This window comes from Leuresthes tenuis, unplaced genomic scaffold (assembly GCF_036924035.1).
Source record: "Leuresthes tenuis unplaced genomic scaffold, fLeuTen1.0.hap1 SCAF_3, whole genome shotgun sequence".
Taxonomy (NCBI): Eukaryota; Metazoa; Chordata; class Actinopteri; order Atheriniformes; family Atherinopsidae; genus Leuresthes; species Leuresthes tenuis.
In genome coordinates this window covers 15,520,529-15,541,518 of record NW_027325357.1, presented here as the reverse complement: position 1 = coordinate 15,541,518, position 20,990 = coordinate 15,520,529, and the positions used below count along the sequence as shown (strand labels likewise).

Here is a 20,990-nt window from a genome sequence, read left to right as displayed (position 1 = left end):
CCAGAGGGGAAAAAAAAAAAAAAAAAAAAAGGGCAAAGGAAATGATTCTGTTTTCCAAACGATACGCCGTCTCTCAGTCAATCAAGCCGACACTTATCTACACAGATCGGCTTCGTCTATCGTGTTTAATCTCCATCAACAGTTAACAGTAAGCCGGTGAGTGTTCGGCACCGCCCGCGTCTACTTTACTCGCAAAAATAACAATTAACCTCTCTACATCTCAAAAACTCCCTCCTCCGTTTTAACCAGACAACATGGTGTAATGATAGTGGTGCCGGGAGGCCGTTCCACAGCGTTTAAATCTCAACAGAAGAGCAGCCCGGATGACTGTCATCGGAACCGCGATGTTGATGCAGTAAAGCGGTCGATGGCTCCCACCTGCTCGACGCTGGCTGTGAGGTGAGGGGACAGATGATCTTAGGTATCCAAGTGATTAGCGGTTACCTTGGGATCCGTAGCTGTGATAAACACACGCGCTGCCAGGTTTACATCGTCTGCGGCAACACCAGCTGCCTTCTTACCTCAGGTTTATACTGGTGCTCGACAGAGAAGAAGGCACGAGAGAATCTGTGAGACAGCAAGGGCAGAACTACCCAGGGGGATCAAGTGGAGGGCGTTTCATTTGAATGTTTTTCTTTTCCAATAAATTCTGCTGTTTTCTTTTTCCCATCATAAAATTTCATTGTCTGATAAATACGAGAGTTGTCTTTGTTGAGAAAAAGCGTAAAACAATGTCTTTCTGAAATATGAAAATGTCAAATGAAAAGGCCATGGTATTCAAATCCCTAGTTAATTAGGGTTCCACTGCGAGGAGGGTTTGAATGTTTGTGTTGAAGAACAGAAACATTTGCATTCCCTAAAGGGGAGCGTGTCAACAGGATCGATAGGGTAGTCTCCCAACTCCTGTTCGGCCTCCAGAAAGCATTGAACTCAGCAGATCTTCTCCCTGGGAATCATCTGAAATTAACTAATACTTGCTGCCTTTGTCATTTTTACAATAAAACCCGACTCATTCCAGCAAATGAATCTCTAAAAAAAATGGAATAAAACCTCCGAAAGTAGGCTTTTCGTCATCTTACACCTAGCACCTGGAGGAGGCCTAGAACTACCTGAGATGCTTTACGACCTTTCGAGTAGTAGTTAAACACCAATTATACCAAAGCTTCCTGATGTTTTAGGGCTTTTCAGTTTTTTTCCACCTCTTCTCGGGGACAGCTGAAGTGTGAGAGAAACAAACAGAACATCAATCTCACTCTAAACCCAAAGGAAAGGGCCTCGGGACTGATCTCTAAAGGCGCTAACTTAAGGAAGGGGAGAGAAAAACAATAATCAGAAGAACGTTTGACGGGAATTTATACGTTTAACTATGGAGTTGACAAATAGATACAATGCTGGTGTTCAAACTTGACATTTAACAGCATCTGGTGATCTTTCTGTTCACCGCTTTTGTCACATTCATGACCCCAAAGAAGCCGACACGAGCCAAGTTACAGCACCATCCTTGCTTTTAATATGCAAACATTCTACAGAAGACAACAGAACTGAAATCACTGAGTCTTTCTGAGGTGTTACAGGCTGGTTGGTAGCAAAACCTTTGTATGTTTCCAGCGATGACTCCCAAAAATGTAATGCAGTTAAATTGGTTCCAAAAAAGTTATTAAAGCTCATTCCGTACGTTTTCTCTGTCCTATCAATCCCATTCAGGGTGGCCGGCATCCTAGCTGCCACTGCGTGAAAGGCAGGTCGCCAATCAATCACAGGGCGAACACAGACAAACGAGAGAGACAAACGAGAGAGACAACCATGGGCGATCACACTCACTCATTGGGTCCATTTAGAACCACCAATTAACCTCACCAAGGAGGGAGCTGGCGTAGCTCCACAGAACGTATCACGTATGCACAGTGGACTTTAGAAGAGGCAACTTTCTTGCTGTGAGGTGACATTTCTGACCATTTCACTTTGGAGTCAAAGCCTCAAAGTGGAAATCACTAAAGCTGACCCGGTGCTCCAAGGCCTCCGTGCCGCCTGTGTAATAAAAGCCCAAATCGGTGCTGAAGTTCTTCGAGGTTTCGTTGTTATACACGTTTTATCAGAAATTAAATCCAATAAAACTTCCTGTAATATTTACTATACGTCTAAGTCGCAATAATCTGAGATACACAATCGATCAAATTGCTCATTTACTGGATAGTGTAGTGGTATGATTGCAATCTTTCATGTGGGAGATCTGGGTTCAAATCCCCTCCATGACAGGTACTGTCTCCAGTAGGGGACCCCCTTACCCTATCTGCCTATCGCTGTAAGTTGCTTTGGATAAAAGCATCTGCTAAATGCATAAACATAAACATTTACGTTTAAAAGTCTGGGCCACTGTCTTGTTTTTTTTTGTCCAAATTGTAACTTTTTAACTACAAAAAAAGGGGAGAAAAGACATAAATCAGCCCAAAAATCTGGTCTTAGTGGCTTTACAGTGAGCCATAAATGGAAAGCGCAGTTAAAGTATAACATATACATATATATTTCTAGATTTTTTTTTTTATTTGAATTTGATCAGAACAGTATTAAAAGTCGTTTTTTTTTTTCCACTGATAAAATCTGAACACTTACAGATTTACATGACTCACTTTAATACCATGTGGTTTTGTTCAATTCAATAAAGACTACGTTGGAGTTTCAGACTAAATCACCTGAGTGTATACTTCTCTCTATATATAAAAGCCAAAGTGACCCCATTTTGGAATGCAACCAACTCGCACGGATCAATTTTTTTAAAAAAATAAATAAAAAAAAGGTTTAACTTCCACTTTCTTTTGCAAAAGTAAATTTAAATTTTTTACTGTTGTTACTGCTTTATTTTATTCTTTTTTTTTTTTACTTTACAAGGTTAAAACTTCAAACACACCTCGACCCCCGTTCGGCAAGCGCATTCTGCATTCGGCACGGCACCCGGGGGCTTGATAAAACATGCACAGCCTAATCCTATATCTTCAGTGATTGTTGCCATAATTCACGACAGAGAAAATGAGCCTCGCGGAGGAGATAGCCTCTCTCTGAATTTGTTTTCCTCGCATCAGAAAAGGCAATCTTGAATGTAGTCACAAAAGAAAAAAACCGCGAGCACAAAGCAAACACAAATGGTCTTTGACCCACAATAACACAATGTAGGAAAAGGAGCCTGAAGGTTCCATTGTCTCCGCTCTCCACAGGGCAGCACTGACTGACAGTTCAGCTGTAAGTAAAGCTGACACAGTATCACATCACGGCAAGATTGTTTAAGGGGAAAGGGGATGTGGCAAGTGAAGGACAAAGGACATTTATTGATATGGCCAAGTCCTCTGGTGCAGCAGTAGATGTCCTTCATTGGAAGTGTCTAGTTGCCTGGATATTAATCACTATTGTCATGAAGCACAGGAAATAAGTACACTAGCTTCCCCCAATGGCATTGTGCGTCCCTACTTCCAAAGCAACCTGGTCAGATGCAGTGTGTGCGTATGTGTTTTGGGTTTAATGTCTCTAAGACAGATGAAATGATCTGGAGTGAAGTGGCTGTGAGTCATTCTGAATGATTAAATGCGGCCGTGACCAGCTTTGAGTGTCTTGGCTGAAAGACTGAGTGAACTCAACCATACACATCAAGTAATGAAGTGATGACTGATTGCCTTAATTAACATAAGTTAGACAAATAAACAATTTAATCACTATTAATGTCAAATTACGGCAATTATCTTGCAAAATAAACAATGCCATGAGAGGGTTGATACCGAAAAAATGCTTCTTTAAAAGCAGTTTCTGTGTTTGCAGGCAGCACAATCTCACCCCCCCGACGTCAGCGAGCGAGCTAATGTTCAGCAGGCACATGACGTTCCATTTCACTCAAGGCTCTTCTCTCCATCTTGCAATATATTTATAACACCAGATCAGTCTTTGCCAGCCTGCCTTCTCTGAAGCATGAATTTCAAGCCCGAACATAGAAATGCTCATCGACAACTAAAATTATATTAATATTTAATGGTGTTTTTCATTTGTTATTAATTTTCCTTCACAAATGTGGAAAGGAGGCAGTTTCACTTCTGATGTGGGCGGCTGTGGTAATTAAAACAGGGGGGGGGGGGGGGGGGGGGGGGGTGTACAGCCACGAAGTATCCCTTGCCAGATTGCTTATATATGAGCTTGAAATGTGTCTTCTATAAGCTTGTACAAACAAAAGAAAACCCCAGAGCAACTGCCGGCATCATTGGAAATGTGTCTGCTACAGAGCAGACTGCTGGAGGGTGCTCCATTTCTGAAAACTTATGAAAATCCCAGTAGAGATATGACAAAGCCACGGCACAACTGGAAACCAAAGCAGCCGGTGGACACGGTAAGCCACAGCACTGATCCTGCAACTCTGTTCCTCATTTTAGCATTAAAAAAGGAAACGGGTGCAAAAGAAAAGAAGGAGAACGGTCTTGAGAATTGAATATAGGTGTACATTACTGATTAAAAAGCCGGCGTAATATATTTACTGTCAATATTCTGTAAAAGGCCACCAAAATGTAAAATGTAAAGACAACTAAGGGACTGACTATAGCCAGTTTCAATCTGAGCTACTGCGGAGCATAGCAGAGCAACACGGTGCTCCCTGGACCACCCTTTAAATATAAATGGCTCCTTCTTAGATGGACGTGAATTCAGGGGGGGAAAAGTTTCTGGTCCAACTTCACCTCCTTCGAAGAACCGCGGAGAGAGACGAACGCTAAAGAGGTCGAAACTCCAGCAACACTTGTAGTGCTTGGTGCAACTTTTGGTATAGCAATGAGTTTGCCTCCATCGGGGTCATTCTGGTCTGGTGAGACATGCCGTTTGTGCACATCCTGATTTTCTACTCCTCCGTGGATCAATAATTAGCCAGTGACGGCTAACAATGAGCGGAAAGGAGACAACTGCAGCTCGCCAACATGAATGTATACGATGTAAGATTTACGACACATTTAAGCTAAACACAGGAAGGAAGGACACACATATATAGATCTATATATATGTGTGTGTGTGTGTGTGTATTCAACATGTTCGGTAAGTCTAAGGCTGGACCAAAGGAGGATTTTCAATGTTGATGCATCTGATGAGACGATTTCTTGATTAACCATCTACAAAATATCAGAATAACGGGGGGGGGGGGGGGGGGGGGGGGGGATATGAAGCCGAAGCGGATGTTGTGAAATTATTGTCCACAAATCAAACCGGTTCTTATTCACACATATTCTTCCCTTTGTCACTAAAGGTTGCACAATGCAGCAACATTACCGGGTAAAGATATTTGGAGCCTAAAAGTAAAAAAAAAATAAATAAATTTTAAAGTGACAATGCTTTATAGCTCCATTTAAACAGCTGTCAGATCAATAAACATTGAGAGGTCTCTGCTAGCCTGAACTCTATATTCTACAAAGTCCAAATTTGCCCCGTTAACGAATTTTCTCGACTAATTGAAACCGCCCACAAGTGGAGGTCTCAGGTCAGCTCCAGTATTCATTTGAACTCATTGTTAATGGTGGCGCTATTTCACAGCTGGAGAAACACGACACACACACACACAGAAAAAAGAAGAGATCCAACTGAAAACCTTTTTGCTACCCACATCTAATATTATCCAAGTTAATAACGTTCATGTTTCAGCGCCACTCTGACACAGATCATGGAGTAGCCATCGGTGATGTGCTCATTCGGTAGCTGTCAACAAAACTGCATACATGACCAGGGAAACCATCAAATCACCTAAAATAAAAAAAAAAAAAAGAAATTTATAAGATAGGTTGTGGGAGAGTGATGAGCACAAGTCAAATTCTGTAATAAACATAGTTGCATGTGTTTATTCAAGCGTAGCCTCTTTACATTTGGGAAATCTTGTAGGATTTTTCAAATTGCCTTTTCCATCAGTAAAGACACAGCAACATCTGCATTGAAACTGTTAAAAAAAAAAAAAAGAAGAAATATTCCAACTCTACTACGAGCTATTGTTTCAAACCCTTAAGATTGTGAAAGTTTTTCTGGTATTTCTGATATTTCGTCATTGGCCTTAACTCAATGTCACCTTACAATTGTGTGCAGGTGCAACATACACTGAGCTGCATGAGAGTTTTTTTTAAAAATTACCTTCAAATCTCTATTAAAAATGCCTTGCATTTCAAATAATTATCTTAAACTTTCACTGCAGCACTGAATAAACCTAACTTTGTGTTGTTGGCAACTATAAACTGGCATCTCATTTCACAAGCAGTTTCAACCAAACTAAGCACATTTTTCACAGCTGATCAGTTTGAGGTAAACATGCAGGGGCCTTTTTTTTTCCCCCAAACCACAGTGGTGATCACTGCTTAAGCACCATAATATGGCTTGAGCTGTGTGCGGAGTCTCGCTTCTCCAAGCCCAGACAGCTGCACAACAAAGTTGACTCCATCGCAGCTTTTAAAACCACCACATTTCAAATAAGGTTACCGAAGACAACACTGCATTGTTGGACTTACGCTTTTCCCGGTCAAATTAGAAGAACAGATCAACTCAAAACTGAAACGGGAAAGCGGTGAGGGAAGAATGAGCATCACCAATGAAAAGGATAAACAGCAAATTATGTGCACACCAGTGAAAAGTGATTACAGTTGCAATGTTGCCCCATCGGACCATTTAGTGGGTGGCAAAGGCAGCTGCTGGAGAGACAACAGATAACACGACTCCAAGCCCCATCTATGATTGAGACTGAGCATATGTTGGTGAGGTTATTTTAAAACCACAAGAGCTCATTCTGAGATATTCTGTCATTACTATACACATTGAACCAATTATCCTGAGAAGGACCTTGATGGTAATGACGGCGTTGCCAACATTAGGGACGGCCAGACATCCGACATTGCATCCAAACTCCATTATTAAATTCCTAAAATGCCTGCCTGCTAATATGATGCTTTCAGTAGGTAGAGAGGGTGTTCTTTGATAAGGGCCATCTTTTACTAGTACCACTGAAATAGACATTTCATTTATCAAATAACGGACTCGGTGAGTTACTTTTGTCCATGCTCTAAATTAGTCCTCGTCATCATGTCACATATCCTTTTATGGATGACTGTATTGTTGTTAAGTGCCACAATTAGCCAGATGATCAATTACTCTGATGGCTGCTCCAGTGTTGAAGCTTAGAAATAAAAAAAACGGATGCATGTGCGGTTGCTTAAAAAGAACAACAGCATTTAAATAAGGAGAGTTATTAAAAGTTTTACAAAGTTAAAAATAATAAAGCTCTTACCTTGTAACTGCAAAAAAAGAAAAAAAAGCGACATTTCCCATTAACAAAAGGAGAAAAATCAATTATTTTCCCATGCAAGTTTTAGTGACTGTGTCCTTGATGGAAAGTAACAGTCGTGTCACTCAACGACAGAAGCAGTTTAATGACAATTTTCGACTGGATTTGTCCTCCGCCACGTTCTAGCCGGTCGGCTGGTCAGCCTGTATTGCCTTTCCGCTGCGTGTCAGAGGTCTGGTGAGACGAGTCGTGTGAGAAAACTCAGCTCTTAGGGTCTTGTAAAGCCATCAGTCAATAAGGCTGCAAACTGAGGACGTAGAAACTAGGGAACTTTGGAGTGGTGGTGGTGGTGTTGTGGTGGAGTGGAGTGGAGTGGAGTGGTGGTGACTCAGAGGGGAACCGTTCTCCTGTGTTACATCACTATAATTGCTGATTGCTACTTAGCTATGGAGGATGATTGCTGCCATGGAAGTAAGTGCATTAATGCAAATTTGTGAGATATCCTCAGCCCCCCCCCCCCCTGACAGAGCAAGGTCAAAGAGGGAAAACACGTCTGCCTCGGTTTAACGTAAAGCAAAAAGGATGAGGAAATGCAAAGATGTGGCACTGAGATCTGCAACCTGACATAAAAGTTGGCTTTTTTTTCCTCCCTTACAACAAACTATCAGGTACGTGGCTTTTTAACACTGCTAAAACAAAAATGCAGCAACTCTCTAAGTTGTATTTGTCAGTGATTGGAAAAAATCTAAGAACTCCTACAAGTAAAGCTCGCTGGTAAACCAAAGTCTTGCTTCTTTTCAGTAAATAAAAAAAAAAAAAAAAAGTCTTTAGCTCAATCCTTTCGATGACAAATTACTCCCCATATCACTAAACAGCGTCTATGCAAACTCTGTAGGAGCCGCCACTTTTGACCTTCATCCCACCTACGTCCCACTTGTGGCTGTGTAGAATGTAAATATGAAGCCGGTGCTGTGATTTGCAGGCTGCACCACATGCTGTCAGACAGCACTACATTTAAAACCAATAACTCTGCTGTAGAGGTCCCTGCATGGGCTCAGGAACACCTCTGAGAACCACTGTTAGCACAATTTCTTAACAGCAGAGAAAACGCCAACAACAATAACAAAGAGAGCATGATATTAATCCATATGAAGTCCAAACACCAACCACGGGGAGCAAGGGCACCTTGTCTGTACATGGATTAGCGTTTTAGACGGATTACATTGTTGACAATGTAACATCGGATGCATTGGTTCCTAAAAGCTGTTATTGGATTGATTGTCACAGCAACTTATCCGAAAGATCAAACCTAATCATGAACAGATTTATTCAGTGTAACCAAAAGTAAATGATAGACTGCAGTGGCTTAATTCCAGGAAATCAGCCAAACCATGGCTGCTCCATTTCTTGTTAGTGGATAGAGAGGTCTTAAGCTTCTTTCTTTGCTTTTTTTTGTGCTTTTTTTTCATTAATTCTGCATTCTCACCATTTGCTTTAAGAGGACAAAGAACATTAATAGCTCTGGGGCCTATTACGCGGTAGGTTGGTGGGAAATGCACACACTCATTTCGATTTGGTTTGCTGGCTTTTGTGCTAAATATTTGGTGAAGAAATGGAAAGACCGTGCACACAATAAGATCATTCACGCATTGGACACTCAAAGGTTGCTCATTTATCTCTTTATTTCATTCTGCTTGTGCAATTTGAATTACTTGTGTTATTTACTCTTATTCCCTAATTCAAATGTCTTCTTCTGTTTTATACTGTCCATTATTTTGATTGCCTATAATGGTCCACGATGGCTTATTTAAACTGTTTGCTGTCTTATGAAGAAAAAGCTTAATATTAGCAAAGCAAGAGCTACTCTACTGTTTTTTTTTTTTAGTTCCCCTAGCAGTAGAGTAGTAGTTGCTTCTCATGGTTACCAGTATCAAGGTGCATATATACCCTATAAATGTCCACAGAAGTGTGCAGTCATCATGGATAAATTAATCCAGCTGTTCTAATCACACGTTCCTTTCAGACATGCACGGCCTACCAATAATTGGAGGGCAACTGAACGTGTCAATGCCCTGCATGACTGATCACCCTTGTACCTTTCGGTAACATTTTACATAAAGAAATCTGACAAAGTCAAACCTCTTAACACATTATACCTCGGCACAAGCCTGAGCTAAAGCACTCACATTAACAAACACACATACACAGCAGCAAGGGGTTCATTTGGCATCTGATCGGCTGTTGGTACGAATCCGACAGGCTGCATTATTAAAGAAAAAGAGAAAACAACGACATTCAAATGCTCCCACTCCTTGCTTTTTACCTACAACCATTACCTGCATCACTTACTTGTTTTCATTACAGCATCTGACCCAAAATATTAAAGAAAAACGCTTGAAAGCATTGGCACTGCAGCTGAAACTTGTGCTCTCTGAATTTCTATCAACATTTAATTCAACACAGCACAACTGTTAGCTTCCTGTGACTTCTTGCAGTGAAACACGTTAATGTGTAAAAACTGGAACTCTAGAGGGACCTTTGAGTTTTGTGTGCGCCGTTGGCTCTTCATCTGACAAACACCAGTGACGTATTCTGGTGAAGTTTAAAAGAATGCGTCTTTGTCCAGGTGATGCAGCATAAAAATCTTATAACGCAGACTGATCAATAAGCCAGTTTTAATAAGTTTTCTTTGAAAAAAAAGTGACATTTTCAGGTTTCTTCTGTCCACTGATGCCACATTTTAAACATCTGATGATCCGTGAATGAATGGTTACGTCAACATGAGATGTTACTTTGACATAGTGATATAGTTCACTTTGCCTACCACCTGCTTTTGTGCAAATGGAAAATATCGCATGTGCATCGTGGCTCTCTCTGTCACCTTCAATGGCATGTTTGAAAGATATCAGGGGGGGAGATCAACAGAAAAGTCCGGCTGACTGAATGCCCTCACTTTAACAGACTGATAAAACTGGTGATGTCTTATCTCTGAAAGGGGATATGTCCTAATGTGGCTAAAAGAAAGGGGAAAAAAAAGACCAAAGGAAATCAATTAACAGAAGTAAGATCAGATGCTAGATCTTGGATCCACCTCGGCTCTTTTGAGCCACATAGATCATGAATTCCCAGGAAAACAAAGAAACAAAGACCAGTGTTGCACTTTATTCAGTCATTTAATTATTTTTAACCAGATACACACACTCTCTCTTTCTCTTTATCTATATACATACACATAGATATATCTTCTTTTTTTTTTAAATCTACTGTTGGGAAAAGCTGCGTGAGCATTAATAGTCAAAATGACATTATGTGACGAGCTATTCCTCAACTGAACATCACGGGGCACACGTTTGTGTGCAACACCAGCAATCCCAAACAGAACTACATTCACGCTCCGGTGGCATTAATCGCCCCTCATACACCACATCCATCCAGCCATCCATCTACGAACCAACAGCGCTAACTATCGCCGCGGTCCTCCTCTCCACCGTCACACATGACCGCAAAAAGACACACAAATATTACAGCTTCCCTTCAACTACGCCAAACCTGTAACAAAACTTGGGACACCATATTTAACGACTGCAAAACTACAGGTTGAGCACGATGGCGTAATCTGGGAAATTCCACGGGGGGAATAGAGTGGAACGGCATAAAGTGCAGCCTCGGAGTGAATATAAATATGTTATATTTGATTGACGAATTGCGCCGTGTTTGTCTGGATAACCGGCGTCGGAGCTGACGAGGAAAGAAAAAGGTCAAACATCCGCAACCGGTACTGGTTAAATATTTAGCCTGACGTCGACGCAGGGATAGTTTGCGCCACAGTCCAGCTGCCTAATCAATAACATGCACACAAATCACGGAGGCTAAACGTGTCCGCGTTCACAGCCGTTGCAGTTGATGTCGGCTCGGCCCAGCAACCGTTACAAATTTCGACAAAAAAAAAAAAAAAAAAAAAAAAAGCGTCACCTCTGGGAAATCTCCCATGTCGTCAAGCCAAAACTGGCTCATACCCTCGCAAATGAAACACCAACAATAGACATTGACTATCGGCTGTATAAATGATAGCTAACCCAGGTTGCGAGTACTTACCAGGTTGACAGGCTTTGTGTTCGGGCAAGGTTAAAAACATTAGGGATAAAATCCACCAGTAACTCGGTTCCCGTATTTTCCGCATGTTAGACCACTCATCGAGAGCAACAAGAAGGCAACGGGTGATTAAGTTTGCGTGTCCTTTCTCCTTCTTCTTCTTTAAAAAAAAAAGAGAGACTCTCACACACACACCACCGAAGCTGAAGCGAAGTTGGCACAGCGGCCACGAAGGCAGAGCATCAAAGTAATGGTTGGCGGTCACAGGATACAGTCACTGCTTTCAAAAAGACAAATTTACTCGCCTCCAGTCTGGGCAGAGGCTGCTTGTAGCTTCGAGGAATAAAGCGTTGAGCACACTACGGCTGTACGGAAACAATTCAAAATCTGTTGTCGGACTCCTCCGTGTCTGCAGCGGGCTTCCAGATAGCGACATTCCCGAAGTGTAGAGGGGGGCTCAATCGGCAATCAATCGCTGTCTTTAACTACAGGAAAAAGTGGTCGAATATTATTGATCATACGCGGTCATTATTAAGTGATTATCCGCGGCGTCAGCGAGACGGAGGTTGAAGCAGAAAAGTGGTGCTGGAAATGTCCCATTCTTTCGTGTAGGAAGTAGTCTAGCGGTCAGGCATGCACGGATATGTGGCTACTGCTCTGGTCCCATCCTACCGGACAGGCTGCGCGTGAGGAGCCTGCACGGGGCGGGAGCAGCTGAGGGAGGGAGGGAGGGAGGGAGAGGGAGGGGGAGGCGGTTCCTGGATTCGCTGAATGCAAAATGAGACAGAACGGACCCAGAGGCAGGTTTCTTGTGTTATGATAGGAAATACTCCAAAAAAAAACCCAATGAGTCGTGTAAGATTGTCAAGTCATCATCCACACTGCGAACCGACCAAAAAAAAACCCAAAAAAACGTGTTGTGTCAAACATGATGAGATATTGTTGGAGTATTATATAGCTCGGGCCTCTGGATTTCAGCTAAATTCTGGACTGAACTAGATTGAGAGGAGGAAAAAAAAAAAAAAAAAAGTCCCTGCTCTGTGTAGTGATTCCAACCCCTCATCCTGTCATTTGTTGCTTCCTCTCTGCTCCGATTATTAAAACGACCCCTCTGTGGCCGCACATGATGCCCCTTTGCCTCCTGCTGGCTGGATTGTGAATGGAATACTTCAGCAGTAATCATCACCTGGAATAGGCTATCATCGTGTGCAAGTGTGTGCCGATTGGAGAGTTTTACATCTACTGGTGATACTCCCTTAGGTAAATGTGTAGTCAGTGGTGTTCTTGCAGAACTGTCCAGCTGGACATTTAATTTGAGGAATTTGATTAAATTTCTCATTTAATTACCTAGTTCTCTACAGGGCCATCGAGGACAGTCACAAGGGCCCTTTGCTTTTAATGTGGGCCATCTGCTTCCTCTCCAAAATGCCTACCTTTTCAAAGCTCGCACAGCCTCGTGGGCATCCTTGTATGATTCTCCAAGCTGCACGACCTCCATACAAACAGCAAAACACCACCTTGGCTGACAATTGCTCCAGACCTGATTGTTTTCTCACGGATTAAGTGAAATTAACCTGAACAGAATTTCAGGAACACTTCTCAGTTTTGTTTTCTGTTGTTTGTTTTTTTTTTTTTTTTTTTTTTTTGTCTATCTTGTTCTGTCCAATGACACAGAACAAGGGCAACTCTTTGATTTATCAGGCAGACTCCAAGTGTTTGTGCAGTGGACCCAGAACACTGACCCCTTGTGTGGTGGTAAATCTCCCCAGACCGATAGATCATCGCAAAGCATTGTAAGCAGCGCATATTTATAGCTCCACGTTTAAGAGATTTAAACCACAGTCGTGCAGTTCAATTGTCATCTATTTACACAATCAGTTTTCTGTTGTTTTTTTTCCCCGCACATGAATGTTTTTCTGTTTTCTTCATTTTATATGACAGTAAACTGTGGGTTTTACACAACTGGTTTGACTTTTACACCATTTTTTGACTTTTTTAAAGTCCAAACAATAAATGACTGATTATTCTATCATAAAAACAAATGAATCTGCCCCCTTATGTCACGGTCAAATTGTTAACAGCGGCAGCAGTTCTGCAGGGTTTTTTCTTGCCACTGTTACTGAAAATTATTTTCTATGTATTGGGATTATTACAGCTCTGAGAAACGCTGCACAAACATAAATGAGTTTAAAAAAAGAGACAGTCGTCATCTACAGGTTAGAATTTAACCAAGCCGTAAGATTCCCTCTTAGCCAAAGCCAAAATGTACAATGTCATGGATGGTCAGCCATTAAAAGGGCTGTTCAAGATGACCATTCCTTTCAACACTTTAAGCAAAACCGATGTGTCATTTAACTTTTGAACAATTTTAAAGTAAAAACAAAGGACGATTTGAGGATTTAAGCTCTCAGATAACTAACTTTCAAACCTTGTTAGGACTATGTGTTGCTCACAGTCATAGAGCAGGTGATCCTAATTTCAAAGCTATATTTACCGAGCGTAAAGCTGCCCAGAACTCCAAAAATGAAAATGATCCGATACCTACAAAGCAGAAGGATATATGGAGAAAGACAAGTCTGGGTAGCTTTTCCCTCAGTTTGTAATTGAATTAAGACATTGCAGTCAACAGTGGAGATAAGATCCTAAAAATCCCAAACTGCACATCAGATTATTAGAAAGGGAAATCAATCAATCAAAGCCCAAATTTTCACTCTTAGAATATAAAATCTCACCTGCATAAAAAAAAAAAACCTTCATAGCAGACTTTTCATCAAAAAGCTGCCCGACTGTGTCCTTGCCTCGAAGTTCATCATCACAAGTTCGCTAATGACCTTCTAAACAGCTTGATACATGCAAGAATTAAGCAAACATTTATGTTTGGAGGGGAATTAATGGTACAAAAACTCTCGAAAGGAGTACATATCTAACTGTTGAGCACTGGGCTGGATCAATTGTGCTGTCGGGTTTACCTTTTCCCACATGACTTTCAAGCCGGGACTCATGCTTCTTTGAGCATCGGTGTCATGTGGGGGTTGAAGTCGATCCACTGCTGGTATGCCTCTGAGCCGCCAAGAGAGGCAATAACAGAGATGGGACTGTCTATGTGCATGAGGGAGAGTCTCCATCACAGAAAATGTCGTCTCTAACAAACGGCCGACACTGTCGTCACTCATCTGATTTCACGACGACCGCTTGTTGTATGTAAGCACACACGAATGAAGGGCGAACTTCCTCTTTTTGTTTAGGGTTCCAAAGGGGAACCACAGCAAGTTAATGGTGTTAATGTGTTTTTTTTTGTTCTTGCGCCAATAAAGAGCCGTCGGTGTTTCAAAAAGTGTAGTCAGTGGCATGGAAAACATTTCACTCATGAGGGGAAGAATGAAATAAATCAAATACCGGCACATTCTGGAAGTCAGAATGGCTTCTACAAACGGAACGTCATCCTAAACACGCACGTTTTAAAGGACTATTCAAGACGCCCGACCCAGAGTTCTCTCCGTGGCCTTTACAGTCGCCAAACCTAAAACACTTTGGAAATCTGTGGCATCAAGCTTAAATTACAGTGCTTTCAAACCGGCCCAAGAATCTCATGGAACTACAAACTCTTTTGCTGGAAGAATCAGCAGAAACATCCAAGAAATCTCTGAGCTGACATCAAAGAGTGTTTACTCTCTGATTCTTGTCAGAGGGCAAATAAAGTCCCGACCACAGAGAGCACAACAGCTTTCACTTTGGACCCCCTTTCTTATTTTGCAACTTGAGGTGATGAATATGCTTTTTCGAAAATGTGAATTATTAAAGAAATGTGTCATTTTTTAACCTAACGCCCTCCAGAAATAATGTCAGCAGAAATTTTTACATGTGACTGTACCTGTCTTGTTTTTCACAAAATTCCCCTGCAGCTGTTGAAGCAGCCACAATAAGATCCTGGCCTATGGATTCAGTATAATTAATGTATGTGTTCCATATGTGTGTGTGTGTTTTTCATTTTCAATAAACAGCATTCAAACGACAGTAAAGCAAAACAAATGGGTGACACACTCTTTGAGATAACTCTTAATATGAGAATATTAAAAACAATATGAGTTCTTTGTCGGATGAGTATTTGTACTTGCAATTTTGCAGTTGCATCTCAGCCGGTGTTGAAACTCAATTTTCTCCTGCATAGAAACACTTGGCCTCCCTGAATGCCGTGCACCGTGGGCATCTAAGACGTGTAAAAGGAGGGAACAGGCAATACGTTATTATTCATAACGCGCCTTTCCGTTGTATTTATTACATCTAACCTGAATGCCTGACAAGATAGTTGACAGTCGCAAAACACATGGAAGCAATCACCGGCGACATAGTCAATTCTGATTCACGGCCATTATTTTTCTTCTAATAGCATCACGCCGAGTTTTGTGCCGCAACCTTGAAAAATCAAAGGAGTCCCCAACTGCCCTCCACTTCCCAGAGTATGGCTTTGCAGTCCCTCGTAGTTTTATGAGGCATTTGTAATGTGCGCAGCGACATTTGACATTCTAATCTTTTTTCACCCATAAGGAGCTGAGACCCCAAAGGCATCCTAACACCCTTTTTGACACTTCAATTGCGCCTGAGATTAAAGAAGAAAAGCGAAGCTGAGAAACACAGAAGCTGTACGATTCACGAGTCCAGCTATGACACCAGCATTGTCCCACAGCTTTCTCCTTCCTCTCTGACATTAAGTGGTTTGAGAATCACACTTGTATTATTTTTTCAAACATATTTCACATGTTGACAGTTGCTGCATAATGTACGACTGTGAGCATCAATTATGGAATGCAATTCAGGCTATGACCATATATAATTGATTTGATTCTCAATCTTTTCCATTATTTAGTTAAAAGCTATTTTTATAATTATTACTCCTCCAAAATATCTTTTGTTGGTGTGTCCTGTAGTTCCTCTCATCGGTGTGTCACGTCACTGTGCCGAATCTCGACACGTTTAATGCTTTAGGAGGGTGTGACGAGTGTCTGTCAGCCAAGGCAGGACAGTCTCAAATTGGGTAGCACTCAAAAAGTGCAAAGAGGGGCTTGAAATCTAGCCTCTAGCAAGCCAATAACATCTTTAAAGCTCAAATGTCAAAAAGTGGGACGCAGTCCAGGATCACAATGTAACATGATGTGATCTCCCTGTTCCTCTCTATTTTTGATTAACGTTGAACAATTGCCAACTTACTCATATGAAAGAAATAGGCTGAGCTATATTTGCATTTGAACAACATTATGAAAAATAATCCTCATTGTACTCGGAGGGTTTTGTGCCAAATTCCAGACCCAATATTTCTAAATCTGTATTAGAAATAAAAACGTCGTGGCTGTGATTAAATCACATGCAATCTTAAAGGGCCAAACCTGTATTTTGCATGTTTAAGTCCATTCACTGGTGCCACATTTATTTTACATTACTGCCAAGAATTCTGATGTGTTTTGCTGCTTTCTTGGCAGTCATTGGCTTCATTTAAAGTCTGCAAGGAATGACAGACAACTTAAGCCATTACAAAGAACATCATGTCTGGTTTTATTTTCGTCAAAGTCATATTATGTTGTGCTGAAATCCGTGGAGAGATTTGAAAAGTCTGCCTGCGTGATGCATCCATGTGCTTTGGGAAGTCAGTTGCCAAACAGGACTGCATTCATGATTTATGCTGACAGAAAGCTGTGAACGCAATCAATGAGCAAATACATCCAGATTGTAAAAGTGAGTGTGACTCAGTTACTTTTTAAACAGCTAGCTAAGACCTGGATGCTGAACATGTCCATAAGAATTCAAGGTCTGGATTTCACTTTTGCAAACGTGCGTGAAAACAAGTTTCGCCTGAGAACACAAGGGTGTTAACGGCAGTGATGCTCGAACAAACAGGATTCCCTGAGAGCAGATGGGAACATCTGAAGTTCCTGTGGAAACAGGAAGGTGCTTCTCCACTGTGACACGCTGTGCTTCTTCTATCCCTTGCACTGATTATTGATTATATCGTGCTTGTCATCTGTCTCCCAGAGTGTGAAGATGTCGCTGGCAGGCAATCTTAGAGTAAATAAAATGAAATCTAACACTTATGGACAGGCGACCTGTCCAGAGTATACCTCACCTCTCGCCCTCCGACAGTTGGGATAGGCACCAGCCCCCTGTGACCCAGACAGGATCAAGCAAGAGTGGAAAATGAATGAATAAATGAATGAGTGAAACGGGAGACTTCACGTGCTCCCTGTGTTGGCTGCGCCTCTTTAGTTCACTTTGTTTTAAATCATCATAAGATCATACTTTTGATTTATATGCGCACATTACTTCATTCATCAAAGTAATGCTGCACCCTCAATTGCAGAGAGGCTATGCCGTGATGTAATGTGTTGGCGCTGCTGACCTAATTCTGTAGGCTGGAGAATGAGTTTCTGTAATGCGCAGATAACGAGGGGAAACGTGGAAAATTTTAGATCTGGGTGGTCAGTATTCGATCAAATAAATGTGAGGGGAAGGAAAGAAAGAGTTGGGAACGGAAAGAAAGAGTTATGACGCGAATGATTGGAGGCCCTCGTAGTTGCTATTTGAAGCTAGTAGAGGGTGTGTGCAAAATTCATGTTGCCATTAATCAATGCAGTTGTTCAAACCACCTAGGACCATCAGTGAAGCTCCTGAAGAACATAATAGACTCATTTTTCACAGAAAGACAACAAAGCCAAGCAACGCACTTCTGGATGATTCAATAGCTAAGAAAAGCCCCCAGAATAGAACATCAGTGTTCGTAATACGCCATATTGATGCCATAATAATTTACTTGATTTTGTTCTTGAAGCCTAGCGCAGGTTGTTTGTGTAGCAATTTTAATCAGTACACCAACAGCCTTTGTTTGTGTGTGCGTGTCCTCAACAAACAGCAACAGCTGTCTCTTTTAGCAACATGGGAGAGAAAAATAGGCAGCCCGAAAAAAAACTTCAGTGACAACATGAAACAATTGAGTTTTTCCTTTGTCACAGGTAATTTGTGCCAGGGTGAGCAAAGCTCGGGGATCAATTCTTATTTCACTTACAACAATTTACACTCATTTGCAAGTCACAGAGGATTGTTGAACGGTATCACAATGACGCAAACAGCTGGTTGAAAAGGGAAAGCCTCATTAACATAAGAGTTCTTAAATTCCTCAATGAATTTGCATACCTGCGAACATGGATCGTCTTCAATCTGATTAATTCAGACACCATGTAGAATGCTGCGCTGTAGTTTGTTGAGAAACAGAGAAAACTGACACACTTGCGGGTGCACAGCAACAAACACTTTGTCAAACACGATGTAACTGCTCAACAATGACTGTTTCTAAATGATGGCTGAAAGTCAGCGCTGTGCTGGAGCAGCTGAACCTTGAGCGCCATTGTTATCCGTGGTTATATTTACTCCACAGTCTTCCACGTGAGAGGCAACGTTGGCTCGTTGTTAAAGTAGATGATGCTTTTACTTCCTTCCTCTAATTGAAAAGAACAATGACAATCTTCAAATTCCCCTCGTGTTCAAACTCATTAAAATTAAGATACCTCTGACTTTCGTCAATTATTCAGAAGTCGCTGCATTTATCTCCCTCGTGGCTCTGGCTGTGGTCTTTTTAGGCACAGAGCGACTGCCAGAGCTGGCAGATGTTTGTACACATGGCCACACCGTGCTGAACAGAATAAGCTGTCAGAGTAAGGCGCCCATGTAAAGGAAATCAGCTTGTCAGCATCGCAGAAAAGAACTGCATAGTCTGTGTTGTACACTACATCCTAACATGATTTCAGCATGATATACCACATTAGTGTTTCAGCTCGTGGATATACTTAAGCCTTTTGTGTTAGCTAACAACTGTGCACATTAAGCGTGAAGATCCTCGGAGCGGTCTGGTTTAACTTTGTGTCAAGTTAATCCACAACCTCCCACGGACCTTCCACAGACAGCAGGTATCCAACGGTCCTCTTGTCACAACTTATTATTTAAATGCGCCTCCACTTACCTGCATAATTACCAGTACAACACACCAGATACAAAGCCGATGTTGGGTCTCGTCAGCGGACTTAGAATTTATTCCATTACTGATGCAGAATTTCATTACAATAAACAAGGACATTCTTTTAACCTTAAAAGTTGGAACAACAGCATTAAAGATTAAATTCAAGTTAATCTTTATGTGTCTCTTTTCCTGCTCTGAATTAATTCAACGGTAGGTGTCTTTACTTTCAGTGGACTTCAGAAGAACGATAAGGTTAGGAGAGATGACTTTCCACACTTTACCGCTTCGTAATTGTTCAGTAGTTTGTTTATTTATTTTGGCTTAATTCATACTGCATAACTGATCATCTGAAGTTGTGACATGATAGACCATGGCAACAGCCAAGCGAAGCCAGGGAGAAAGAAAGTTTGCAGAACAGAAAACCAACTGTCTCCAGTCGTTTTCACGAATGAATACAAGAGATTTTCAGGAGACAAGTGTGAACAATTTGGTCCGACTCCTTCTTTTTCCACTTACTTTTTCCCACTTACCTTTTTTTCTTAACTTTTTCTCCATTTGCTTCTCAGAGACACATCACAGTGGGAGGCTTTCTGCTGCAGATGCACCCTCGCGGTCAAGGTTTTGCGATGGAGTAGTTGGCTAAATGTGTCATGCAGAAATGATGCTGTGGAAATCACTGTGTTGAGAACGGTATACGAGGCTCCTTACTATGGTGACATGAATACTGTCGTATCTAAACGTATCCACAGTAGTGGGTCTCAGCAGCACAAACACACACACACACACTCACACACCTTTTGGAAATACTCCCAAAAATGTACTGACATATTTACACATTGTCTTACCCGCTGATGTTTCAGAGATGTTACAAGGCAGCTGGTTGGAAATTCCAACATTTGCATGCTAACATGTCACTGGTTCGTCACATCTTTAGAACATTTCAGGACTCCACTGCATGTGTAAAAAGGGTCTGACGGAGCCTTGCAACCATATCAGTTTGAACTGATGCCAGACACTGAACTTGCAAATAAATTCAAGGAGATCTGTTGGCTTTTAGAAGTTCTGTCATGTCTGTGTGTCAACACTGTCATGCTGGCTAGCCTGTGATCAGCTACAAGTCCCTTGTTGTTATGTCATACAGTGTAATTCTATACATTAACTGTAACCTAAAACCACTCCTCTGGAGTGCAAATTAAGGCAATAAACGCTAATATGAATAAGTTATTCCTCTAGTGCTGTAAGTTATCAGTAACAGCAAGAACTGTTTTCGCATCAATGGTAACGGAACAAGCATCACATGTTAGCTTAGCTTGTAGTATAGCCTTTGTACTATTTATTACTGCATTTAAACATTTTGTACATATCAAAATCATTATTAGTTCAATAATTATAATTGGAGACCTACAACTCTATCAAAAACTTGACAATAAACTACACATGCAACGATAATGCACTAACAGCAGTACATGGCGTTCAACAAGACTGAGCAGAGGACCGGGTGCAGGTACTGTCGTGCATCATTGTTGAAAAATACCCCTTAACCAGACAGTTCTAGGTTGTCTAAATTAGCTGTTCGACTGAAAAGCATTCAACAAACAATCACGTTGATCTTTCAGAAAGCAACAG

At 41.4% G+C, this 20,990-nt stretch overlaps 1 protein-coding gene across 2 annotated transcripts in view; it reads right to left on the bottom strand.

Moving 5' to 3' along the window:
• Nucleotides 1–12,056, bottom strand: part of ca16b (carbonic anhydrase XVI b) — a 98,815-nt gene extending 86,759 nt beyond the window's left edge. For both annotated transcript variants that reach the window (XM_072382039.1, XM_072382040.1), the window contains exon 1: nucleotides 11,369–12,056. In XM_072382039.1, the coding sequence (XP_072238140.1) occupies nucleotides 11,369–11,453 (85 nt within the window). In that variant the 5' untranslated portion in view covers nucleotides 11,454–12,056. The remainder of the gene's footprint in view (nucleotides 1–11,368) is intronic.
• Between the last annotated feature and the right edge of the window lie 8,934 nt (nucleotides 12,057–20,990).